General features: G+C 40.6%; 1 protein-coding gene across 3 annotated transcripts; it reads left to right on the plus strand.

Moving 5' to 3' along the window:
- Positions 1–27588, plus strand: LOC123753987 (uncharacterized). Of its 3 annotated transcripts, none has more exons than XM_045736049.2 (11): positions 1–311; positions 4160–5225; positions 5377–5613; positions 5754–5924; positions 6092–6195; positions 7401–7559; positions 9164–9274; positions 10504–10654; positions 19164–19328; positions 23772–23960; positions 25865–27588. In XM_045736049.2, exons 2-11 carry the CDS (start codon positions 4199–4201, stop codon positions 26020–26022), a joined length of 2472 nt encoding a protein of 823 aa, XP_045592005.1. In that variant the 5' UTR covers positions 1–311; positions 4160–4198; the 3' UTR covers positions 26023–27588. The 3 variants fall into 3 exon arrangements, 2 of the variants coding, with proteins under 2 accessions (XP_045592005.1, XP_045592003.1); XM_045736047.2 differs by having other exon boundaries at positions 4174–5225; XR_011223368.1 differs by lacking the exons at positions 23772–23960; positions 25865–27588 and adding an exon at positions 17012–17201 and having other exon boundaries at positions 4174–5225; positions 19164–19287.
- Positions 27589–27935: the final 347 nt, after the last annotated feature.

Here is a 27935-nt window from a genome sequence, read left to right on the forward strand (position 1 = left end):
TGCCATGACGACCGGGGGTCTGTCAACATAAACAACATTGGCCGCCTTTCGTGTGCTCAGGGATGTGACCAAATATTTATATTGGATATGTAACGGTAGGGTTCATTATTTTTTACAGATATGGAAGTGTTGGCAATTTTAAGAGTACTACTGCCAACATGTCCGTGAATTTCACGATGAAAAACGCAAATAACGCACAAAACCTTGACAGTTGTGATGCCAGCTTCCCGAGAGCGCTGGTGACATACATTTGCCAGCACCAGTCCACAAACTGCTCCATTACTTTTACTGAAGTATCCTAGCAACTAGAGGTAAGATTGATACATTTTGTTTATATAAGTGATGTTTTAGTTTAGGTGTTGGGTAATAGCTGTCATTGTGTAATTCATGTTCTTGGGTTGAGATTGAAATATTAGCACAGAAAATCCTTAGCTTATTTTACCCAGTATTTACAAATTACCACATTTTAATTTACTCCTAACCTAATCTAGGTAATTTAACTTATGGAAACTCAACCATAAATTCAAAAATATCTTGATTAGTTGGAAAGGGAAATTAGAGATGTGGAAATTTTCCCTTATGTTGTTGTATTTCACATGTCGAATTCTATAAATATTTTACCGTATTCATATATAATATTTTGAATTGAAGTATCCTATATATAGCCAAAGAGGGATCATTATTGTTTATAAACTGTTGCTGTGCATGGTAGTAGCATGACATGCTAGTTTTTGGAAAGTGAACCATATTGACAAATTCACAGCACTTCTCATGACAGAACTAAAACAAACTCACTTGAAAATGTGCATTTCTTTCCCTAATCTAAGGAGTGTGGAATTCCTGCATAAGCCACAAAGCTGGTTGGACATCTGGCTCCTTTTCCACTAGGGACTGCTGGAAAATATTCTGAGACTTTTGCCTGTTGGGGACAGATATTGACATAAAGCATCCTTACAAACTACATCCATCCATCAGTATAATCTATTCTATCACTTTATAATGTAGTACCTGGAATTATTTTGAATTCAAATTCTGTTACGATATGCCTATTATTCATTTATTGTTAGCACAATAAATTCAGCCTAAGGATCTGGCTGAAACACTATGTATGTTAGGGGCTTTGCAACAATGTAACAGTCACCAATGTATGTCCTCTCAGTCTCCTGGCCATATAAATAAATAAATTATTATAAATAAAAATAATTATTATTTATTATAAATACAATAAGTATTATAAATAAATAAAATAAATAAATAAATAAATTTACTCAAACTCACTCACCATGTCTGGCTATCATCTAAATCTTCTTCTATTCTTCTTACCTTCATATTTAGTCAGAAAAATTTTAAGTAAACCATGAACTTATCCACGAGTTTAACCATGCTCAAATCATTTTGGGATCATGCAAATAAGACAGCACCACATGGGCTTGTATCCAAATAAGTCAATGCGACATATATCTGTATCCACCATATCCTCAATCCTCAGGTGAAATTGGAGTTAATTTTTCAATTAATTCTGAAAGGTTTGTAAAGAGGGGCATTCGTAAATCAAGGTGTCACCGTACTGTAGTATTGTACCAATTTTTGTTATGCAATCCCCTTGGGAATCTCCACCAGCAGACTTTAAGATTATGGCTCTTAAAGGAAAAAAGAACCAGACAAATCCTCATCTGCTACGTAACATTGCACAGATGCATATAGAAGCAAACTTGGCATCCGACAGCTTCATTTCCTTCACAGATGGATCAGTAGACCACCAGGGACAAGAAACCGGAGCTGCAGTTAAAGTAGGAAACTCTGTAAATAGTTGGAGACTCTCAAATGGGTGTTCGACTTTACAAACAGAGATGCTAGCCATTCAAAAGGCTTTGAAACATGCTCTTGCTGAACACTGACAACATGTTATCATACATACAGATTCGAGAACTGCCATTGAAACCTTGCAACAAGAACACATATGTGATAACATACATCTGATCACAAATGTCACATTATTAATGCAAACACTCAAACGACAAGGCCGACGGGTACTTATCAACTGGATGCCAAGTCATGTGGGAATGATAGGAAATGACATTGCAGACAAAGCTGCAAAACTTGCAACTAAGAGAAGAAATGTAGACATTTACAATTTACATACCACAGAGTCTATCACAGATTAAGAAAGTAATTAGAAACAGCAATGCAAAAGATGTACAGTGACCACAACACAGCAGTTGCAACATCAGGATCTGTGGGTTGGTACAAGAATTCAACCAACTACGAACTACTTAGTTTGATGAAAGGGAGCAGTAGAGCAACAGAAGTACACTTACATCGCATCAGGCTTGGATACTCATGTGCATGGGAAATAGGCTTACAGGTTCCGGAAGATGAGAGGAAATGTCAGCACTGTGGAGAAATGCCTGACAGACCACTGGAACATTATCTAACACAGTGCACAGTTACAAACCCATTAAGATTTCAACTTAATTCAACAGAGCAGAAGAAGTTGTTAAACACATATGGCAAAATCTTACTGAAGCAAACACTCAAGTAAGTCGCTTCAGTAAGATTTTGTCATATGTATTTAACAACTTCTTCTGCTCTGTTGAATCTAAGTTGAAATCTTAATGGGTTTGTAATTGTGCTCTGTGGAGATTCCCAAGGGGATTTATATGAGTCATAAATACTCATACTCCGCCCAAGTAAAACAGAAACAAGCAACACTTAGTGGGCCAGCCAGAGGCTTAGGGCCCGTGTAGGAATATCCCTGCAAAAAAAAAAAATAAGTACCAATTTCTACTTTCTAATTGCCTTTTGTACAATATATGTACGATGGTCCTCATTGTTACTATAAGTACTAGCTAAACAGGAGGATGAACTGTACAAAATGTGAACTTTATGGGGGTACAAAGGTTCACATTTTCTACATTCCATCCTTAATAACTAGGTTCTTTCATTTTTAGGGAATGGGTTGAGTTGATGCTGTCTTACCTTAGCACCCATATTTCGGGCTCTGGTGTTCAACCATGTTCCTCCTCTCTTGTCTGTGAAGTGCAAGGGCTCTAGGGCATCTGTGGTATCCAAGGTAGGGCCTTGGTTGCAATTGAACCCATCCTGGAGTATGATGTACGATCTCAAAGCAAAGGGCCTCTTTCTCTGGAGAATATGTTTCATCCTCCTGCTTAGTTTGAGCCAATTCTTTTCCCAGGTGTGATTCCAGATGCCATTTAGATTCACCCTTGTTGAGCAGGTTTCCACAAATATTATTATCTTCTTCACAGAATCAGTGAGTAGAGATAATCATAGGAGCCTGGTGTGTTGAATGTGGACCTGAAGATATTGCCATAAGCATCAGTGCCATAAGTTGAGGGAAGCTACAGAGGGCCTCCCAGAAAGAGGCATTTAATTTCATGCTACACTGTTGTAACAAAACATGCAATTGGTTAGATTTCAGAGTTTGCAGGTGTACAATAGGAAATTAACTTCTTTACAATGCCACTGAATATGCTCAGCATTTCTGTAAAATATTAAAACAGATGTAAATACTCTCACATGATATTACTGAGAATTATTAACATGTGTCATTAATATATCTGGAATTTTCCAGGAATGAAAGGGTTTATACAGTGAAATATAACCTTGGACTTATGGTTAATAGATATATACAGTATGTGATTAAAATTGATAATGATATTAGTGGTAGGTTTACATAATAAGGTTAGGGTAATACTGTTTTTAAAAAAATAACCTAAAAAATAGCAAATATGGCCATGCAATCATGGTGACAATGTTATTATTTTATTAGTATATAGTAGTTGTAAGATACTGGCAGATACTGGAGCCTAATTTTATGCTTAACAGTGGGGAATACATTAAAGTTTATGATAACGAAATGTGAGTTACAATTAATTAGAATATGAAGATTATTTATAGATGATAAAATTAATAAGAAGAACATTTAAGCTTGTTCTTAAAAGTATATGAAGAGTAAACTTAGTACAGTACTAGATGGTATAATTGATATGCTGCATGAGAATTAATATTAAACAATCAGTAATAGGAATACAGTAATAGAGGGGTGGAAGAGTAATATCATACCTGAGTTGGTTATTCAAGATTGAAGCTCTGGGAGTACAGTGGTGTTATATGGCAAAGTATAAGTGCTGTGTAGTTTATGTCTTTCAGGTTTAAGTAAAAGTGCCAAGTGAAGATGATGGAAGATGTGAATGCAGAATGTAAAAAATTCCGTGCAGAGTGGGCCAACTTCCACAAAGTGACCCGAGTACTGGTAAAAGCTCTGCGGAGGATACACCATGGAGTGAGAGCTGAACATGCACAGCTCAAGGGCAGTATGAAAACCTCAGGTTTAAAATCAAAGGTGCTGGCTAGACATGAAGCTGCATTTAAGAAAGTTATTTTGGGTCTTAGAGATTATGCAGCAAATTTTCTGGAGATGGAAGAACAGTACAGAGAACTCTTAAAGTCTCGCAACAAATTTTGCAAAATTCAGTTTGCCAGGGTGGTGGAGAGACATAATGAGGTTGAAGTACAACGAGACACTATACTTTTTTCTGTTGAAAGCCTGATAAAAGCTCAATTGAAAATTATAGCTGGAAATTTTAGTGAAAGATCAAAAGTGTTGCCAGATGCTGGCATTTTTGAAGTCATAGCAGCATACAATGAAATACTTATTAAGCTAAAAAATATTTTACCAAAGAAAGAAGAGGATGAATATGAAGATGAGGATGAGGAGGAAGACAGTGAAACAGTGTATAGAACTATGATGCCAGACACTTTAGTTCCTCCATTGTCTTATTTAAAGCAGATGACAGCATCCAAGATTCTTCAGACTGTAGGTAGAGAAAGAGCACCCCATGTGACTAAGTGCATTGCAGATACTTTAATGTTAGAATTTAAATTATCAGCTGAAAATGGGACACTTTTACCATGGAAACCAGTACAATATAGTGGAAAATTTGGGCTGATCACTGGTGATATATTTGAAGAAGCAATTGCTAAGGAAGAAGATGAAAATAAAATAAATCAGCAAAAGTTAGACCTAGCTTTACGAATGGAATTTGGAGAAGATTTTCCTGGCACAGACTACCTGCCAGCCAATGATGCTGGAGATGTAACAGGTCCTGTATGTTGTTCCAAAGTTGATTCTCTTATCAAAACTAACTCCGAGCTACTTAATTTACTTGTTGAGAAGTTTACAAAAACAACAGGAGTTCTCGGTAAGTTGTAGCTCTAACATATTTTCCTTTGAATTATTCATTTGCAAATTTGTACAAATAAAATAATACAACAGTGATAAATATGGAATAAATATTTAAAGAATTAAACAAAATGTAATTAATTTTAATAATATTTTTAATAATCTTTCAGTCAAAGGAATGGTCAAACAAAGCAAATCTGGAGAGAAACGCTTGAGTAAAGCTGCCAGAACACGAATTGAAACATATTATGTGGAAAGAGTCTGGGGCGAGGGATCAGAATTTGTTGAAGAACTGGTGCTATGGATTCCTCCGCCCACCAGACCACCACCCTTCCCACCCCCAGCTCTTCTCACTTCTTTGAAGCTGTTTCAAGCGCTCACTGTCTTCAAGCAGTACTGTAATAAGGGTATGTAAGTTATATTTCAGATGCACACCTTCCAGACTGTTCTGATTTAGTATATGATGCTTGTTGCATATTTTTAGCATTTTGTATTTTGTTTGGCAGCACTGATGTATTAATGGTATTCTTCATTATATTTGTTTCAGCCCTTATCCCTGAATCCTGTTATGCAAGTTGTGAGGGTATTGTTGATGAGTGCCGACACCTGGCCACTAGTTCATGTGTAGACAGGGGTCTAGTGCGTGGTATTGGGTCATATGCTCGCTCTTGTCCTCTGCCTTTTAAGTTACCCGATGGAAATTTCTCTACTGTAGGTGGTAAGATGTTTACCAGCATTATGTTCAGTACTGTACTCTTTATTTTTGCAAAACTTTATTCAAGGAAGAATTATGTAGCTCGCTATTTATGTAAATACAGTACACTGAAGTAATGTACAAAAATATGAAAAATATTTTGATAATGCACCAGGTAACTATATTTACAGGTGATGGCATTGGAGATGTCATTCAATTATTAGTTTGGGAAATCAATGAAATAGAACGAGCAGAAGTTGAAAAGGAACCCAAAGACTGGCCGGTGGGAGATGAGGTAACTCATTTATTTTATTTTTTAATTTTTGACTGCAATAATTGTATTCTAAAAACTGACTTGCTTATTATGGTCAAAACAATTGTTCTTTGACTCTTGAGCATGTCAGTAACCCTTGCACTGCTACAATTGCTGTCTGAGACTACTTTCTTCTGTGCTCCAGTCACCATAAATTATTTTTTTCCATTCATTTTGTTAACTATCATTAGTCAGGCACACCGCAATGTTGTACTTTTAAATAGCTATGCCATTCTGTTGTTATAGTTGTATGTACTTTAGTTCAAAATTTGTGTATATAACCATTTAGTAATAAACTGTTATAAATTGTATATTAATATTCTGCACTCCATTTTTTTACCCACTAGCCAGACTGTCAATACAACATTATACATTCACAGTCATAATGTGGTAATATCAGTCACTTCTATTTGTGATGAGGCATAGTTGTTGCCCCAGGTTTCCAAAGTGCCTAAGCAAATTTTTTTTAATTTTGACATACTCTTGCATCAGTGTTAAGCCTTTATTTCACCGTCTTGTAACTGACCATTAACCTTGCATCCCTAAAATCTGACAAGTGAAGTCACTGTACATTCATGTAATTTAATTTTCATTGTATTTCTGCCTTGGTTAATTATATTTATGCTATTACATTATATATACAGTATGTATGTTATTATATCTCCTTGGCATAGTGGTAAGACGCTCGCCTGGCGTTCCGTGAGCGCTTTGTCCTGGGTTCGTATCCTGGCTTGGGAGGATTTACTGGGCGCAAATCCTTAACTGTAACCTCTGTTTAACTCAATAGTAAAATAGGTACTTAATTGTAAAAACGATTCTTCGCGGAGGTCGGATTCCAGGGAACACAGGATTAAGGACTTGCCCGAAACGCTACGCGTACTAGTAGCTATACAAGAGAATGTAACAACTCTTGTACATATAAATAAAAAAAATAAAAAATATGTATATAATGTGTGTTCACAGATGTATACATACCTTTACTGTACATACATACAGTACTTTATAAAAGCAGACGAAGAGTCACAATAACGTGGCTGAAGATATGATGACCAAACCACATACCAGAAGATGAGGAGATAACGACGTTTCGGTCCATCCTGGACCAGTATAAAGTTGATTGCTGGCTTGATAATGAATGTTGACTTTTACCAATTTCTGCTCTAATGTTAATGAATTCTATTCAAAAGGTAGGGTTGCTTCTTAGACTTGGAGCAGCTGTCAGTTCAATGCTGTGCTGGTTGCAGCTTCGTGCAACTCACCTCCTGCACACTTGGAACACAGCACCTTACTACCTTCTAACGCAAGCTGATCTACCCAGAGCTATTCAAGAACTGAAAATGCTGCGAGTGAGTGGAATTTTATAATGTGTTTTGAAATTGCATTAGCTTTTAACACGTATGAGAAGAACTATGACCTTACATATACATTAAATAAGTCAATCATGAGAGGGGAGAAGTTGACAAAACTTATAGCTGATTGCCCAAGTTTAATTTAAGCCTTGAGTGCAGATGAGAATCTTTCTGAATAAGGCACTTACCATAGTTCTTTTGTAACTAAGCCAAGCTTTTGTTTTCTTCATATTTCTTCATACTTGTTAATTTCTTCAAGCATGCCATGTTTGAGCCAGGGGTTGTTTAATCTTTTGATCTTTTGACAGTTACTTGCTTGGTGAGGCAAGGACAGTATATGTTGTAAAGGTTTAAAGTTTTGGTGAGAAAGATGTAGGTTATACTTTGAATTTGTCATGTGTATTATTGAATTCAGATTCCCGGTTTACATTATGAAGTGCATTTATGAGGTTGCTTATTGCTGCTTTGCAGTGCACAGTAGTCTGAAGGTTAATTTACTAGTATCTGATTGTGTTATATCTATGTTTGTTATGAAGAAGTTAGGATAGTCGTAAGTTGTTTTGTTAATGATTATACCAAAAGCAACAGGGGCTGTTATGTTAGTCCATGTGTGGCCCAGGGTTGTAGCAAATGTTTGGGTAATTCATGTGGGCTTAGTGATTGTGTGGCTTAGCATACAGGAGTTCATACTCTTCTCAGATGACAATGAAATACTGACTCAATGCCTCGGCAGTGACGTTGATACCTCACTTGCACCAATACCTACTTCTTGCTCCACCTTCCTTCTGAGGGTAGTGGAGAGAAGTTAGGCTACCCTCATAAAAGCGTGCAGGAAATCTACTTTACACACAAACATTGTCTCATATATACATAACATACCTTCAAACACTAACAAATGAAACATGCAAATTAACACTAACCAAATTAAAATAAACTGATATTTAAATAACAAAACATTTAGATTAATACCACTAAAAGCTAAACATTACATACCCACTATTATAAGAAAAGGTTGGTAAAAGCTATCCATGGGACACACAAATGACTGGTTCATTATACCATGCATACATGAAACATTATACATATTAAAGCATAACCCAACTGGAAACTAACAACAAAAATCTGGTCCTCATCTGGGCCAATTACCATGATACTTGTGAAAAATGTGAGGTGGGTCTGATCATGGAGCATTGTTGTGAATTTGATGCTGTCACCTGGTGATCAGTGGAGGTGGCTAACTGGTAGCTAGCAAAGATTCTCCATTGGCCATCAATATTGATGCCATGGAGGCCTTGAAAGAGCTTTGAGTTTTTTTTTATGAATGAACCTTCTGGAGGTCATTCTTGCCTGGACTGTATATTCCCGTGGCTCACATGCACCAATGTGACCCTGCATGGATGTTTCAAAGATTTTATGTGGTCATAGTAGTTGCTTATATCCCATGGACTCATTCAGTTAGGGAACAACTTATTGGGATAGCAAAGAAAAATCTAATTTAGTACTGTACCTGTACTTAGTACAGTAACTTTTAGTTCTTTTTGGACAGCAAATTTGATTTTTATACAGCAGTCATTCTTATATGGTTATTGATATCGTTACAGATCCAGGAAAGAGATAACCTTATAAAAACAGATGACATGGCTCGCCTGCTGTATGCCATGTCTCGTGACAACCTTGTGAAGATGATCGAGAAAGTGGTTGACAACGTGAAGGTAGGAAGATCCAGCGTTACATTTCTCTTGTACAGCAAAATTTAGGAGAAATCTTTTACATAAGTAAACAATGGATTGATTAGTATCAGTCACCATTTGAAACACTATTGTGGGGGAATATAAAAATGTCTATCTCTTACACTGATGCTTGGTGTCATGCTGGGAAAGGTTATCTGCTCCTCCATTTCCATCATGGTGTTGACGTTGCCAACAGTGTAGTGGATTGTTAGCTAAACAGTATTTAGCAAAGGATGTTTGGCTATCCTTGAGATTTCAGTATCCCTCAAATGGGGCGCTCATTAATATGGTTCTGCTCTTTTGTTTTTATCAAGCAGTCTCTTTGGTGGTGGATTCATTTTTCCCCTGCCTGCCCTCCCCAACTACATGGCAAGACCATTTGAAAAGTTGCTAATTACCATTGAACATAGGCTGATAATTATCTGGTATGAATGCATTGTCCTGGGTGGAATCTTACTTGGTGAGTGAATGAGAAAAGAGCATTTCATACTATTCATTTGCTTTTTGTTTCAATAATAAAATTGTAATCCAAGCAAACAATATACTATAAGGTTAGCATAATTTATTCAAATTCAATTCAAATCCAAATTTTTATTCAGGAAAAGTACATAGATAATTTATAAACATAATGTAGGATTTATAGATAGAGCTAGTACATACAATACCTAAAGCCACTAATACGCATAGCGTTTCAGGCAAGGTGTGGGGGGGGAACACTTAGCTAAAACTTAATAGTAATTGGGATTAGGTATAAATTGTGTTGAAAAAAGGAATAAAATTAAAAAAAGGGGGGAACATGGCAGAATATGTAATTATGTAATAATTAATAATGTAATTATAATAATGTAATTATGTAATAATTATGTCATTTATAAAAGAAATGGAGAAAGTCAGTTGATGTCATGATGCAACCAAATTGAACAACCATCAGTAGTTAATGGTAAACTCCCTGCTATTGCAAAAAGCATACCCCCCTTGTACTCTCATGGTAAAGATCCCATGTATGACCAAGGCTAATCAAGTCTACTCTACTACTGTACTGAACCTATAATATGTTTGATGTCAAATGCAAAATAAATTAATAATAATAATAATAATGTTAAGACCTGCAAATCCTTTGGCAGTCTAATTGCTTTATATTGATAAATAGTGATATAAAACCTGCATCCTAAACTTTGTTTTACTCAGGTAATTATTTATTCTGTCTTCAGGACTATGAAGATGAGTCAATAGAAGCTGTTAGTGCTGTCTGTCGAACTGTGAGTCTGGCACAGTTACAAAATTCTATGCCCAAACCACGAATCTGGCGCGGAATCGGCCGTATTCCTCATGAACCACATTTTTATGTCTACGAATATATTGGTATGACATTTGAACGTTTTTGTTTTATATTCTGTCTTAATATCATGAAAGGAAAGTTTAATTCAGTTACATTGTAAATTTGTTCAATCAGTTTACAACCAGTTGCAAAGTAAACTCACTGATCTGTGTTAAGTATACCACACAGTAACATGTTCATCATGTGTTAATAATGTAGTGTTATTCCTTAGCACAGTAGTTAGTTATATAGACATGGAAAATCTGGGAGTACCGGATTGACCAGGCCAAGAGGAAATACTATCAACAGAGGTAGAGCATTCCAAACTGCACATATGAAACAAAAATTATTTGCAACTTGGACATCACAAACCACAGTAGTTAGTTACAACTGCTAATTACACCTCCCTACCACCAGATGGTGGGCCCAGCAGCTCAAAGTCCAGCCGATGATGCCAATCAATGATGCGCCTGGTATGATCCCAGCACATGTTCATCTTGTTTCCACCACCCTTTATGGTCCCAATTTTTTTTCAGATAAGTTTTGGCTGTTCTTTTGGCCTGTCCTGCAGCCCTATGCTTATGTTTGTTCACATATTTTATAGTCTCACATGCATATTTTCTGGGGGGAGCCCCTTCTACTCCCCGGAGCTATCCAGGCTGATATGTATACAGTATCACTAAACTTTGGCTTCAGTGTGTGTGTTGGGAGTTCTAGGCCTACCGGAGACCACAAGCCAGAACCCGACCCCCCTCAGAGAGGCATGAAGAGCAATGTCCTATAGAAATGCACATATGATTTGGAGCATTCTATATCTGCCATCGACCAACGACAGGCACCCAGAAAGGTAAGTGCCTCAAAACAAATCCCTATTCTGGGATGTAAATAGAGACGTAAAAATAGGTGTAAAAACGATGTAAATAGAGAAACGTGTTGACAGAACTCCCCAAACGAAAACGAGCAAACAAGCATGACATCACACGAGCCGCGCCATACATCTGTACAGCTCTCCTTTCCCACAACCACGCCCAAGTGCACCCACTCCGAGATGACCCGACAGAGAGCAGGAGAAGAGGCCTGCCCCATCTGCCCCGAAGGGGAAAGGGCCACCCAACGCCACCAAAGGCCGCAGGAAACGACCTGAAACACCCACAAATCGTGAGACCAGGCATGAGTGAACAGAGCAAGCCTCTTCCCCCCTCCCTCCATTGCCCCATCAATGGGATGAACTGCAAAAGGGCCGACACCCCTAACGAGAACCTGACCTGCACACACAGCGATCACTGCGCCGACCTGACGCAGACGGCTACGAAGGCGGTGCTGGCCCTGAACCTGGCACCTGTGGCCCACCTCGATGAGTGGAACCCCAAACCCTAGCAAGACCCAGCCGGGAGGACCCCCCACCCCAGGAACCCCGGAGAACCCCACAAGTCGGACATCGGACGACAGCTTGAAGCAGCTACTTGCAGAAACTACTCCACCACAAACAGCAAGGGAACAAAAGGCCGACACCAAGGCACCAGACCCAGGAATGGCCCGAAGCATTTCAACATCCTCTGTAAGCCAATCTGAAGACAGCTCCAGGAGGGAAAAGAAATGCAGGACCAAAGCCAACATGCAACGAGCGCCCAAGTCTTCGGCCACCAGCACAGCTGAACTGCGCCCACATCCTGCAGAAGGGCAGGAGTGAACAAGCACTCATTAAGGTGCTCAAGGTCGCTCCCCAGGAAAACCTGAAGCACCGCCAATGCCTCGCACCACTCAAGCATGTGGGAATGACAGAAAGCACTCCAGGCAACCAACGACAACAACGGGCAGTCCACAAGCCAGGGCGACTCCGGAACCTCATAACAGACCCAGTATGAAGACAAAGACCCAAACATGAAAGAAGACGGATACATTATAGAAGCACAGTCCGGGTCGTGCAGGAGGTAAGCCGCAATGGTTGCCCGCTCATCAGTAGGTGAGATGTGGGAGGCTGAAAAACCTCCGGAAAAACGGAACCGAAGGACCCGCAGAGATACGAAATCGAACTTGGGGAGGGGCTGAACCCAAATCTGACTCGTACACAGAGGGGAGAAAAGAAAACCCCACTTCTTGTAACAGAAAACCTTGCTCAGAGGGTTTGAAACAGAGGGTTGGACCCTGCCCCAGGCTGGGTCCAATGGGGCGCATGGCCCCCAAGTCAGCCCCTCCCCAACCCCAGGAACCTCCACGTCAGGTTCCGGGGGGAGCCCTCCTCCAAAGCCCTGGCTTCACCAGAAAAAACTGGGGCAGCCGGAAAAGCGGGAAGAGAAGAGGCCCACTGGTCAGACGCCGACATCACAGCTGGAGGTAGGGGCTCGACTGCCTCTGTCACCTCCTCGAAAGGGGCAACCCCTGAAACTGCCCTGAGTCTCGGAAACCTCTAAACCTCGCTTTGACGCCGAAGCCCTCAGATGCTTCGGAGCTGGAAGCAAGGGTGGGGGAGGGGGGGGGGGGAACAGAATGAACAACAGCAGGGGAAGAACGAGGGGGTGCGGACTGAACCAAGACCGAAGTGACCAACACCCCCAAGTCCGGGTCCCTATAAACAAAACGGGGCAGTCTCGGGGCATCCGGGGAAGCAATCAACCGAGAACGTTGCAGCAACCGATACCGAGCATGCAATGCTTGAGCTGCCTTCACCCGAATAAAGTCATTATGAGATTGGGTTAACTGAGTCACAAACAGGCAACAGTGCTCTTAGGCTTCTGGGTCGAAGGTGTCACTGACCCAACAGGCAGCATGACAGAGGCAAAAACAATGAGCGTCGCCCTGAGACAAGGGGACAGAGCAACCCTCAAACTCGCACAAAGTGAGAGAAGACCCAGGGGTCGCACCCATCGGACCCTGTGTGTCCCCGTGGGGATTCCCAGGGCTCCTAGATTGGAATCACTAGGGGTAAGCCCAGGTGGGGTACTGCTAACTGGCACCCAAGTCTACCAACAAACTTCTAAAGCTGAACCTCCGGGACGTATCCACTCACGGGGTCTAAGCAGGGGGTACCACCGAACACAGGAGGTCAAACCCTAACTAACAGGGGCAAGGGAAAACAAAATGCAGACCTCCCTACCAAGCCAAAACAAAAATGAAAAGAAAAACCCTGCAAGAGGATAACGGACCCAGAAGGAACAGAACCAGCTGCTGTAATAGGTGAAAACTAGCTGCGCAGTACCCCGCGCCCCAACAGGCAAAAACTACCACTTACTCCAAGGTAAACAAGGAAGGAAAACCCTCAAACACACTGGGTGGTCAATCACCAAGCAGCAAAAGACCACAGAGATAGACCCCAAGGTAACTTGTGGAAGATAACCCCAAGCCCCAAGGGTGGTACTTACAGGGCACCCAGGGAAGGTAACCCTAAGCACATGCAGCCTGAGTATCTGAGAATACTACTCCCAGCTCACACGCCACGCCACCGTAAGATCGAGCAGTACCGCACACAAGGCACAGCACAACAAGAGAAACCGGAGTTGGAGCCACACGATCAAGAAAGTATCACATCAGCCTGAGAACTGGTGGTTGGATCACCGGCGCAAGGGGTCTGGGGCTCCCCCTTACCCCTCTCGGGGAGGGGGGAGCTGTGCAGACGTGCACTGCAGCTCGTGTGACATCATGCTTGTTTGCTCGTTTTTGTTTTGGGAGTTCTGTCCACTCGTTTCTCTATTTTCATTATTTTAACCAGAATAGGGGTTTGTTTTGAGGCACTTAGCTTTCTGGGTGCCTATCCTGGTTGATGGCAGATATAGAATGCTCCAAATCACATGTGAATTTCTATAGGACATTGCTCCTTGTGCCTCTCTGAGGGGGGCAGGTTTAGGCTCGTAGTCCCCGGTAGGCCCTAGAACTCCATACACACTGACTGATGCCAAAGTTTAGTGATATACATACAGTATCAGCCTGGATAGCTCCAGGGAGCCTCCGGGTCTCACCCAGAAAATGGCATTTCATTACATTCAACACTGACTTTTTTTGTACGTCAAACTTTTTCCTAGACAACTGTTGGCCATCCTTCAGACTCAATCTTGTTATAAACCCATGGAACTGCCTAATCAGTGAAGCCGTAAATGCCAAAACTTTGTTAAACTTTAAAATCCAGTTGGAGGAAATCATCTGTATAAATGGGGGGACCTTTGGCAAGCCACCAGCCTCCTGTGCTCATTGAGGTCACTAGAGTGTTAGTGGCCCTTAGGTAAATTCAGATAAAAAAAAAAAAGAATATATATATATATATATATATATATATATATATATATATATATATATATATATATATATATATATATATATATATATATATATATATATATATATATATACATATATACATATATATATATATATGTCGTACCTAGTAGCCAGAACTCACTTCTCAGCCTACTATGCAAGGCCCGATTTGCCTAATAAGCCAAGTTTTCATGAATTAATGTTTTTTCGTCTACCTAACATACCTAACCTAACCTAACCTAACTTTTTTTGCCTACCTAACCTAACCTTACCTATATATATAGGTTAGGTTAGGTTAGGTAGGGTTGGTTAGGTTCGGTCATATATCTACGTTAATTTTAACTCCAATAAAAAAAATTGACCTCATACATAGTGAAAAGGGTAGCTTTATCATTTCATAAGAAAAAAATTATAGTAAATATATTAATTCAGGAAAACATGGCTTATTAGGCAAATCGGGCCTCGAATAGTAGGCTGAGAAGTGAGTTCTGGCTACTAGGTACGACATATATATATACATATATATATATATATATATGTCGTACCTAGTAGCCAGAACTCACTTCTCAGCCTACTATTCAAGGCCCGATTTGCCTAATAAGCCAAGTTTTCCTGAAATAATATATTTACTATAATTGTTTTCTTATGAAATGATAAAGCAACCCTTTTCTCTATGTATGAGGTCAATTTTTTTTTATTGGAGTTAAAATTAACGTAGATATATGACCGAACCTAACCAACCCTACCTAACCTAACCTAACCTATATTTATAGGTAAGGTTAGGTTAGGTAGCCAAAAAAAGCTAGGTTAGGTTAGGTTAGGTAGGTTAGGTAGACGAAAAAAACATTAATTCATGAAAACTTGGCTTATTAGGCAAATCGGGCCTTGAATAGTAGGCTGAGAAGTGCGTTCTGGCTATTAGGTACGACATATATATATATATATATATATATATATATATATATATATATATATATATATATATATATATATATATATGTCGTACCTAGTAGCCAGAACTCTCTTCTCAGCCTACTATTCAAGGCCCGATTTGCCTAATAAGCCAAGTTTTCCTGAATTAATATATTTACTATAGTTTTTTTCTTATGAAATGATAAAGCAACCCTTTTCTCTATGTATGAGGTCAATTTTTTTTTATTGGAGCTAAAATTAACGTAGATATATGACCGAACCTAACCAACCCTACCTAACCTAACCTAACCTATATTTATAGGTAAGGTTAGGTTAGGTAGCCAAAAAAAGCTAGGTTAGGTTAGGTTAGGTAGGTTAGGTAGACGAAAAAAACATTAATTCATGAAAACTTGGCTTATTAGGCAAATCGGGCCTTGAATAGTAGGCTGAGAAGTGCGTTCTGGCTATTAGGTACGACATATATATATATACACATATATATATATATATATATATATATATACATATATACATATATATATATATATATATATATATATATATATATATATATATATATATATATATATATATATATATATATATATATATAAATAATACAGTATATTGATTGATTGTAGTTTAGACATGTATCAAGGTCCCCTCAATGCCAAACTACTAATCTTACTCCAGGATTCAACCCAACAACAGTTGCTGCTTATCCCCTGGGTACCAATTTACTGTTAGCTGAACAGAGGCATTACTTGCAGGGAAATGTACCTAACCATTTCTGTCTTGCTGGTAATTGAACCGGGGATCCCCATTGCAAGTCAAGAATGAAGCCAACTCTACCATGAGTTTTTATTTCTTTTACTTTGCTGTTTTTTTTATTTTGGTTCACCCTACCTTGTTGGTGGCTATTTCCTTAAGTTGGAGTGATTTTGAATCCTTGGGGACCAGGTTTTTGCCTCTGATCTTCTGTAAAGTTTTCAAGACTTGTAAGGGCCTAGTGTGAATCAAATTGGGTTGGGGTATCCAGGATGTAGCAACAGGGAGCCACCAGCAGAAACCTACCAGAAAACACATTAAATCACTTTGCATCTCCTCCAATCATTGGACCACCAAATATTATTCTGAAACTACATAACTAGCAACTACCCCTTACACCGAGTGTCATAGATGATAGCAGTAACTTGTAGAGCTTGGTCGGGGTAAGTAACCCCAGTGTGAATGATTTGCAGAAAAAGCCAACCTTGCGACCTTCTCTGCGATGACTTGTTCTGCGATCTGGATCAAGGATTACTGGAGGTTGAATCAGACCTTAGCCTCCAACATTCCCACTATGTGTTTAGGCTTGGGTCAGTTGTCATCAAAGTGATACTTCAAGTCCACCTCACCTCAGGACTTCTCTACCTACTGCTGCTTCCTCGGGTATGTCCCTGTTGGTTTTATATTTACTAATCTTGCACCATGGGGAGATGACTCAGGGAAGTAGCAAAGGGGTCTTTCTGAGAAATAGCATTGCTTCTTGTCTTCACTTGGATGCTTTGTGCCCAAAGTGGGGGTGTTGCCACCATCTCCAACCCCGTTGTTTTAGCTACTTCTGTCACCTAGAGGTGGTCAGTGTAGGGAGTAATGGCTAGTTATGTAGTTTCTGAACAATAATTGGCAATCTTAGTGATCTCAATACTCATTTGGAAGGGGTGTCGAGTGGTCTGATATGTTCTTTAATGTAGTTTTGTTTTGGTGGCGGATTGAGGTATACAGTAATCTCCATTGTGCTCCTTACCCCTGGACCACAGAACAAGACCATTTGAAAAGGTTTTTATCTATTCTTCTTTAGATATTTTGTTACTTGTGAATTGAAAAGATATCTACTAGCAGTACTTGTTTGAGTAAACCAGACAGGAAAAAGAGGAGGTAATTTAGCAATTAAAAAAGGCTAATTTAAGAAAAGTGGACAAGGCTGGAGAGTGACGTGTCTGGCAGAGGAGTTTGGTATTGGCACTACTGGAGTACAGATTCTGATACGAAACATTAGAAACTCAAGAGTTTGAGGTCATTTCCAAGTGAGAGAAAGCCAGTAGCAATAGTTCATAGTGAAAATATTCAAGAAATCCTAACATGAGGAGTCAAATGAGGCTGCTTATACTTAATTGGTTTATGCAGCAGCATAGTATGGGAGCTTTTTAAAGTGTTTGTTTCACATTGTATACATTATTACAGTATTGTGTGACTGCATTCTGCCTGTATAGAGTATATGTGCCCAAAGGTGTGTTATACTGTTTGTGGTAGGAAAACTAAATGCTAATGTGAAAAAGGGCAAATTGCCTGATGGACTGAACTCCTTTGTGAGTCAGATCACAGCTGGTCCCAATTTATCCATTTCATTGATGTTACTGTATGAAGTACTGTCGAAGCATGTGCAAATGGTGCTGTGATAACTCAGACAGGTGGAAGCTAAATCCCAGGATGCACCACTTGAGTAAACACTCCCAAAAATACAGGCATCAAAAGATCATATTAATACTGTGCTACCAACATGTATATTTTCAGTGCTGTAACTGTAACCTAAACAGGTGTAGGCTCAAATCTAATATGTGAATTGCTACATTGAATTGAAAAAAAAAAAACAAAAAAAAAAAAACATTGTTTTCTGATTCCAAGTCACCTATCTTCCCTCCTCCACTTGCTCACTGGTGCCAGTTTGTCTCACTGTCTTAAGTTATGCTTAATATAAAACTTAAGATATGTGCAATCACCCTCAATTATGCTAAAAAATAGCAGTCAAGTGTAATATTTCCAATATCTATTGTATTTTTCAAACTGCAGGTCAGTTTGGGTAACGTGCAAAAAATATCCGTTTTCTTTTTATACTCCGTTTTTCGTTGTTCTCGAACTCATTGTTGATGTGACGATGTACAGTACATTGAATTTTGTAACTAGCTCATCAAGATTGTAGCTTGCTTAGCTAAATGAATTGTGGGGTTCAGTCCCTGACCCCATTATGTGCCTCTGTATCCCTTTCCACTACCATCCACAGGAGGGGTATGGGGTGCATAATAATTGAACTAAACTAAAACTAAACTGTTTATTGTGTTGGTTTAAAGTTCACTGTCAGTGAGATTATATTTGACCTGTATTGTTTAAAATTTTTATATACAAAATTCTTGGTCATGTAAGTCTTCCTATTTTTTCCAATAAGATTAACTTATTTGTATGGTAATCACAATGAAGTGTATTTTAACCTATTTTTCCATATAAAAGTGTACTGTAATTTGTGAATGTTTTTCTGTTATAAACAGGACTGCTCCAGTGATTTTATCCCCTATTTTCAAATCATATTAGAGTACTGTACTTTTACAAGATCCTTATTACAAATATCTTCTACAGCTGCTGTGCTAGAACCAGTATTAGATGCTGTATCCAAGCTTGGTGTGGTGCTACAACGGCGTGCCGGAGCCACCGTTCTAAAAGTAGTGTGTTATGCCTGGCTGGAACACATCAGGGTTCAGAAGATAAAGTTTTCACTCTGGGGTGCACAACAATTATTGAAAGGTTTGCAGATGATAATCAAATGTATACAACTGTTTGTAATACTGTACCCCGTATTTCTGGAAGGAGCCCCGTTGCCTTCCCGGAGCTAATCGGGCAGATATGAATGTATTGGACCCTGGCATCAGTCAATGCACATGGAGTTCTATGCCTACCAGAGCCAGAACCTGACCTCAGAGAGGCACGAGGAGCAATGGCCTATAGAAACCCCTGTGTGGTTGGAAACATTCTATGTCTGCCATCGACCAGGATAGGCACCCAGAAAGGTAAGCACCCCAAAACAAACCCCCTATTCTGGTTAAATTATTGCTACTGAAAGCCGAACTAGTGGACAGAACTCCCCAAACGAAAACGTGCAAACGAGCATGACATCACCACGTCACCGTGCCGCTGTCTTCGCAACATCTCCCTCCCTGGGAGGGGAAAGGGGGAGCGCTAGAATCCCGCACTGGCTATCCACCCTACAGTTTTGTGGCTGATGTGAACAACTGGAAAGGTTGTGCCTCTGGCTTCTGTTTATCCAGGTCTGTACCTTGTGGTGTGGTGCTGTCTCAGCGGTGCTGCTCGAGCCAGGAGTTATTTCACAAGTATTCAGGTTGCATGCGCCTAGGTTCCTCTTCCTTAGGTGCCCTGTAAGTACTGCCCTTGGGGATTGGGACCACCTTCCACACGTCACCTTGGGGTCTACCTCTGCAAGGTCGTTTGCTGCTTGGTGATTGACTGCCCTTGGAGTCAGCTGGGGTGTTTCATACATCACTGTTTGCCTCTGGGTAGGGGGTAGGTTCGTCACTGGTTGGGGCGCAGGATACTGTGCCGCTAGTTTTCACCTCTTATAGCAGCCAGCTCTGTTCCGCCTGGCACGTTGTCCTCTTGCAGCGTTTTTCTTTTTTTGTTTTCTTGCTGGTGTGGAGTCTGTCCCCTTGGTTTTGGTCACACCCATTTATATTTTGGTGGTCCTCCACCAAAATATGTACACTGTACATAAATATGTACTGTGAGTGTACACATCCTGGGGATTCAGATTTAGCAGTTTGATTGGTAACTTTGGGCGCTAGTTGTCAGTACCCTGCCTGGGTTTACCTTAGCAAGATTAAGCGACTGAGGGCCCTGGGAAACCCCGCAGGGGTTCTTTGCTCCAATGGATGCGACTCCTGGTCCCCTCTCGCTTTTTGCGAGTTTGAAGGTTGCTCTACCCCCTTGTCTCAGGGTGACACTGACCGGTTGTGCCTCCATCATGCTGCCTGTTGGGTCGGTGACAACTTTGACCTGGAGTCCTGTGAGTTTTGTTTCTTGTTTGTACTCCAATACACCCAGTCCACTGATCATGATATTCAGGTGCAGGCAGCTTCATTGTTGCATGCTCGGTTTAGGTTGCTACAGCACGCTAGGTTGGTTGGTATCCCAGATGCCCCGAGACTGCCTCGTTTTGGTTATAGGGACCTGGACTTGGGGGTGTTAGTCATTTTGACTTTGTCTTTCCCCTTCCACTTCCCCTTCCCCATGCCCCCTTGTCCTTCTCCTTCTGTTGTTCGTCCTGGTCCTTTCCCCTTCTTCCGGCTCCAAAGCCTCTGAGGGCTTCGGAGTTGGGGCTGGGTTTAATTGGTGCTGAGACTTGGGCGGTTTCGGAAGATGCCCCTTCCGGTGTGGCGATGGAGACATTCGAGACTGCTTCCTTGTCTCTCCCTCCAGAGGCTCTGCTTCGGCTGCAGTCCTGCCTTTGCATGTTTTTGGGGGGCTCCCGGGTCACGCAGTGGTTGCACGAGAGTTTATGCGGGAGCCTAAGCTTTACTATGATGGTCTACCCGCTGTGTCGGGTTTGGCTTTGTTGGCTGTACTGGTTCCTTCGGGGATGGCACTTCCGTTTCTCTCAGGATCTCTGAGTTTGGCCTCCAGGGGCCTTGTGTCGGCTGCTGCATCACCAGCTTCCTCTTCGGGTTTTTCAGGGTTCAGTGCCTTGGCGCCTACCTGAGCCCTCACTCGATGTGTTCACGGATGTGTCGTCTCTTGGCTGGGGCTTTGTGACCAGTGACCAGGCTGACCAGGGGGCGGTGAGGTCCGTCCTTCCATCGGGCCCACAGCACGGTGCGGGACTTCGCAGCGGTGTGGATGTTGCTTCAGAGGGTTTGGGTCGCTCACGGATCGACGATCCGGCTTCATTCGGACTGCTTCCCTGTGGTTCATTGCCTGAACTGTGGGGGTTTGATGCGGTCCTTGGCTCTTTGGGACTGGTCACTTCGGGTGACTCGTCTGCTGAGTTCTCGGGGTTTGGCTCTCCTAGCAGTTCACATTTGGGGGGTGTCCAACGTCTTGGCGGACGGCCTGTCTCGGATCATTTCACTGTCCACGGAACGGACGGTCGACGCCGAATCGTTCAGTTGGCTCTGCCGGATGTACAGGCCTCCAAAGGTGGTCCTCTTTGCGTCGGCGTGGTCGAGGTGTCTCTCGTTGTATGTGGCGCCCTTCTCCGACCGCGAGGCCGTCAGGGATGATGCCTTCAGGCAGAACTGGTCGAGGTGGGGTTACCTGTTCAGTACCTCTTTCCCTCGGTTCCACTGTTGCTCCAGGTCGTATCTCGTTTGGAAACTTACCAAGGGAGAGTTGTCCTCCTGGCCCCCTTGGTGGCTGGCCCAACCTTGGTTTCAGGCACTGCTTGCTCGGCATCTGAACCCTAAGGTCTTCCCACAGCTCTGCCTCTTTTAGCAGATCGGTCCAGTCCATTACGTGGCTGGTTCCATCTTCTCCTCAAGTCTTCGTGTCTGATCTTTCTGACTCAAGTCTATCACCACTTGTATGGTGAGCAGGTGACTTCATTGATGGTGTCCCACCTGCATGCTTCATCTCAGCAGCAGCATGAAGTTTCTTGGTGATCCGTTATTTCTTATCCCTTCGTAGATTTACTTCTGTCTCTAATAGGATTATCTTGTCTTCCCCTTCGTGGTTATTCCAAGACCATCATCTTATGCCGAATAATATCGCCTTGTATCGTGTTGTGATGGCAGAGCCGCTGCAGCTTGCATTCAGTTTTGATGCTAATTCTGCACCATTCCGCTAGCTGTCTTGTGTGCTGTTTCACCTCACCTGTGTTGTTTCGGCCTACTCATGCTCCGCCTGAGCCGTCCTGGTCGTTGGGCTGGGTGCTCTTCTTTTTCTCTCCTCCTCAGTTTGTGGTCACCCCTTCGGTTCCGGATTCTTTTTCCTGTTGGCATTGACCACTGGGGGTCGGGTCGAGGAGCTTGATGCTATCCTTCGGCGCAGGGATTTCTGCTCTTTTGGTCCTGGAGGTAGGTTTGTTCGTTTGAAGCTATCTCCTTCTTTCTGGCAAAGAATGCGACTACTGCTTTTTGGTGTTGTCCTTGGGTGCATCATGTGTTGTGTCCGATTGCGGCTCTCCGCTGTTACCTGCTTGCCATAGCCTCGGTGGCCGGGGATGCACTTTGTATTGACTTGGTTTCCCTTCTTCCCTGTTCCAGGGTTTGGGTCTCCCAGGTCGTCCGCAGGGTTATTTGGTCCAGCCAGCACACGACGTTCGTAAGTTTGCTGCACTGGCTGCCGTCTTTGGTAACATGTCTTGGACTGACATTCGGGCATGGAGTTTTGGGATCTCGAACAGGGTCCTTACCAATCGCTACCGTGTCACTGTTCCTGGGCCTAGTTGGGTCTGTGTCGCATTGGGTCGGCAGTTGCGGCCAGTTGTCTCGACTTCGCGTTGAAGAGCGAGGGCCATCCGCCTCCCAGGTAAGTCCCTCTTGTTTTGTCTTTGGATACATAGCTCCCAATGGGGCCCCCCTCAGAAAACCAGCATTGAATGTAATGAAATGCCAGTTTCTGGGTGAGACCCGGAGGCTTCCCAGCATCCTTTCCTCTCTCCGGTAGGTGTTTTTTTCCTGCGGCTTTTAACATCCAGCCTTAGAACTGCAGGGTGGATAGCCGGTGCAGGGGTCTAGCCCCCCCCCTTTCCCCTCCTAGGGAGGAGAAGGGTTGCGCACACAGCGGAGTGGTGACATAGTGACATCGTGCTCGTTTGCTCATTTTCATTTGGAGAGTTCTGTTCACTAGTTTGGCTTTCAGTAGCAATATTTTAACCAGAATAGGGGTTTGTTTTGGGGCACTTACCTTTCTGGGTTCCTGACCCGGTCGATGGCAGACATAGAATGCTTCTAACCACATTGGAGTTTCTATAGGCCATTGCTCCTTGTGCCTCTCTGAGGGGGCCAGGTTCTGGCTAATGGTTCCCGGTAGGCTTAGATTTCCATGTGCATTGACTGATGCCAGAGTCTAATACATTCATATCATCTTAGTTAGCTCCGGGGAGCCTCCAGGTTTTACCCAAAAACTGGCGTTTCATTACATTCAATGCTGTTTTGTTTTTCTCTATAAAAAATTACCAGTTTTAGAACATCGATCAAATCTTTCAAAGTTAAAAAGTTCATTAACAAACGTTTTCAGATTTTCATGCACTAGCTGAGTGGCTGCAGAAGTATCCAGGTCTAGCTCCAGAGGCTCGTACTCAAGTGTTGGCTGTAGATGTTCTGCGGGAGTGTGAGGGGGTGGCTAGGTTACTCATGAGGCAACCCCCACTAGTTGTGGGATATACCTCACAAAACCAGGTAGCACCTATGGGTCCTATTATTGCAGGTGAGAATACTACATATATTACTCAAGATTTAGACTATAGTACAGTACTCTTGTTTTATGAAATAAGTGTATACACATATCTCTGATCCATTATTACCCAATGGGAACCATAAAGTGAACCATATTAAGAAAGTCTTCATGCCGTCGTATCTAATCATATTGTAGTCTTTTTCTGAGCTGGGCCCATCAGTTGTTCCCCAAACCAATGCAAGAATGGTCAAACAGGTCTTAATATACTCCCCAAACTCTAAACAACTTATCTCCCCACCATAACAAGAAACTTTTCCAGTGGTCTTGCCACAACAAAGAAGGGATTCAGGTGAAGTATCAAACTCAATCAACCACCCAGTAACCGCTCACAATCAGATAAAATCGTACAACAATTCACTCGAAAACCTTTCTTAAGAGATAATTGGATCTATTAGGAAAACCAATTATCCTTCTACAAACTGTTTATTTGTAACTAGTTGCTGCACTAACCACACCCAGATTGGCAGCACCACAACAGTCTGGGAAGCTGACAGCCCTCAGTTGTATGCCTGGTGGTCCACGTTTCACTAAAACCAGCTGTGCGGAGACTGATTAAGATAAATACCCTGTCAATGCACACTGAGTTCCATGCCTTAATGTTAGCTTTATACTGTGTTGCCCAGTCATTTACATGTCTCTGACTTAAGCTGGTCACTTCAGCTTTGTTCTAGAATTACCTGGTGCCTTTCCTAGTACTGATTGTCAAGGGTTCTGTGTGTTCATATTTTTCTCTTTTGGTTTTGAGCAGCATAGCTTTCAGTGTGATGTGGATCCTATTGAGTTGTTACTGCTTTGGAACAAATATGAAGCCTTAGAACAGGATGCCAAGAAGCAGGGTCAACCAACAAGGCATCCACTGATATTGAACCAGTAAGCGAAGGTGAGACTTTCCACCCTGGTGGCCAGGCCTTCAAGGGATGAACTCCTGAACACACCAGAGAAGATAACTCTGATATGCAAGGGAAGCATTAGCAAACTCTCAGGAAAGAAAATCCTGAACCCATGCAACCTGAATTGCAACAAGAGCCAAATCCACAAGCCAAATCAAGAACGAGCAGGTGAAGCTAATACTAAAATACAGAACACTCAAAGCAAATAGCCCCTGTAGGACAACAGAGTCCAAGGATGTCTGGCACTTACCTTGAAGTGGTGGGGATTGCCACAACTGACAGACTGGAATATTATAGACAGATACAGAAGCTGCCTCATCAGCAACAGAACTGACCAGGGAAGCCTGCTGAAGGCTGAAGATGCCCTGTCTGGCAGTGGTAATCAGTGCTAATGAGTTTTGAGCTAATTTGAGTGAATCTCCTGTTCTGTGTGTATCATTTGTGGAGCTGTTTAGCAGTTTCAAGACTTCGTTTTGTGTGAACGAAGTCTGTCAAACTTTACCGACTTTATGGAGGCTTTTTTCCAGTGGGGTGGCAGATTGTCACTCACTCAAAGCACTTTTGTGGGGGGAACCAGGTTCTGGTTCCTCATAGGCCAAACAGAATGTCTATGACCGATGTGATCTTTTAGTATGAAGCAATCTTAGCAAGGTAACTTCAGGACGCCACATAGGGTCTCCCTCTAGAAGATACTGTACAATTTAACTCCAAACATCTACTGATACATTCATGAATTAACTGTGATTGTCAGCAGTTCTTGTTTTTCCAGTTTACAAGAATATAGTTGCTGCATCGTATGATCATACTTATCCTTGGTACCATAATTTGGGATTTAAGTACATGTATCATGGTTTTAAAAGAATATTAATGAAAATATATTTTTCACAAAATTTTTCTCTTTCCACAAGGAAGATTTACTTTTAGTAGGAAAATTTCTAAACAGGACAGGTAAAAAAATTAACTGTGTTGTGACTTGTGTTTCAGGACGAAAACACGATAAGGAAGTCAAATTAAGTACAGACAATGATGATATCCCTGCAGAGATGTATGTTCCAAACCAACAACTCTGGCTCTCCTTAAGAGCACGACCTGCTTCCTCTGTCTGTGTCAAGATGGGTTCCTGTTGTTCTTGGCCTTACTAACTAGAAAATAGATTAGTATTGACTTTAAATATTGTTGATCTTGTTAATAGCTAACCTGTATACCATGCCTTATGAATAATGCCACTAGGTCCTAAGTCTTCATTAGAGATGCCCTACAACATTCCTGAGAGAATTAATTATTAATTCTTTCTTACTTTTCAATACAAATAAAATGATGTATGTATGTCTGATAATGAATATTGCATTCAGTTAACTTTTCAGAGCAGGGCAGGAAAGTCAGTTGCTCACTGAGGGAGCCACCCAGAATGTGTAATTTCATTATACTTAGCTACATATTTTTTATGAATTTCTTCAAGCTGTATCATTATACAGTACTGTATTTTAAATTGACAACTCACAATTTAAAGTTGAACAAAGATATCAGGAGCATACTTAGAAATGTCAAATTCTATACAGTTAACTGGTATTCAGTGGTAAATGTTGGAATACAGTATCATGATTTATAAAAAAATAACAATGTGACTTAACTTTCATATACAGTACAGTAACTGCATTTAATATTTTATTGTTATTTTAATAAATAATTATAAAATGGCACCAAGCCTGGAACGTTTCATTAGTATTTATAGTAGAATGTTTCATCTATGCAAAACTTTCCTGAAGGGTTGGGAGGTATATATACAGTATATATATATATATATGGAAACCGTATATGGAAAGTTTAGTTAAAAATATATATAGTAGGTAAAAAATTCAAATTGTGTTATGAACTCAGACTGATAATAGTCTTACACATGTATTTTTACAGTTCATAGTTAATAAGGACACCAATTTAAGCCAACACAATTAGTATAAATAAATAATAAATAAGTAATGATCATGTATATTAAGGTATCTATCTAATGCTCAGTCTGTGGATACAAGTCACAAGACGATTCGCCAGCGGATTTTGAAACTTGCTTAACCTCACCTAGCTCAACCCAAACCAACCTAACCTACCCAACTGAACCCAATACATCCTAACCTAAACTAATACAACCTTGCATAACAATATATACGCTTTTAACAAACAGAAAACGAGCTACGTCGAATCGTCTCGTGTCCGATACAACCAATCCCCCAGACTCATCTAGCACTCTTATAGTTATCAGACAGATGACGAGAAGTATTTTCAGGTTACAGTATTTCCACTATTATATACCAGTAAAGGCAACTTAGTGAAATGAGAATGAGAATTTTGTTGTAGATGAATAGAAATGATTAGTATTTTTAAATTAAAGATTTTTCTTTCTTTGAAATTATGTATCATCCTAGAAGCAACAAAATATGGTACAGATATATTACAATACTTGCTTTATATTTTACTTCTCATACTGTAGCAACTTGGTATAATCTTAGTATGTATTATATTATAGTGCTGACTTACCATCATTTTATTTCTTCTAATGTAACATCTTCACGTGTATCTACTGTATTAAACATGTATTCTTGAGTTTATTTATCTATTATTGCTTTGTATAAATTGTTAGGTTAAATATAGTAATACTGTATTTATATATATTTTAGCTTTTCAATATTCTTTGTAAATAAATATATATTTTTAAATGAGTTATTTCTTGAATTATTGAACTGTGGCATTTACTGTATGGAACAGATTAAATACACCAATGACTGTATTTAATGGCAAAAATGGTTGTGATTAAGTCTACATGAAGAAATAGATAAACTTAACTTATAATTTTTGTATTGGAAGAGCTTTGGATTTGGTTTGATGTATATATAGGTTAACTAAGATTTTGTAGTTTTTATTGAAATTTTATAGATGAAAAATCAGTTTATATGTACATTAATATCAACAATGTTGATATTACAAATTATAGATAATATATAATGCATATGAGAATAATTAAAATTTCTTAAAGTTTTAGTTTCTATGGCTTTATTATATAATT

This window comes from Procambarus clarkii, chromosome 6 (assembly GCF_040958095.1).
Source record: "Procambarus clarkii isolate CNS0578487 chromosome 6, FALCON_Pclarkii_2.0, whole genome shotgun sequence".
Lineage (NCBI taxonomy): Eukaryota > Metazoa > Arthropoda > Malacostraca > Decapoda > Cambaridae > Procambarus > Procambarus clarkii.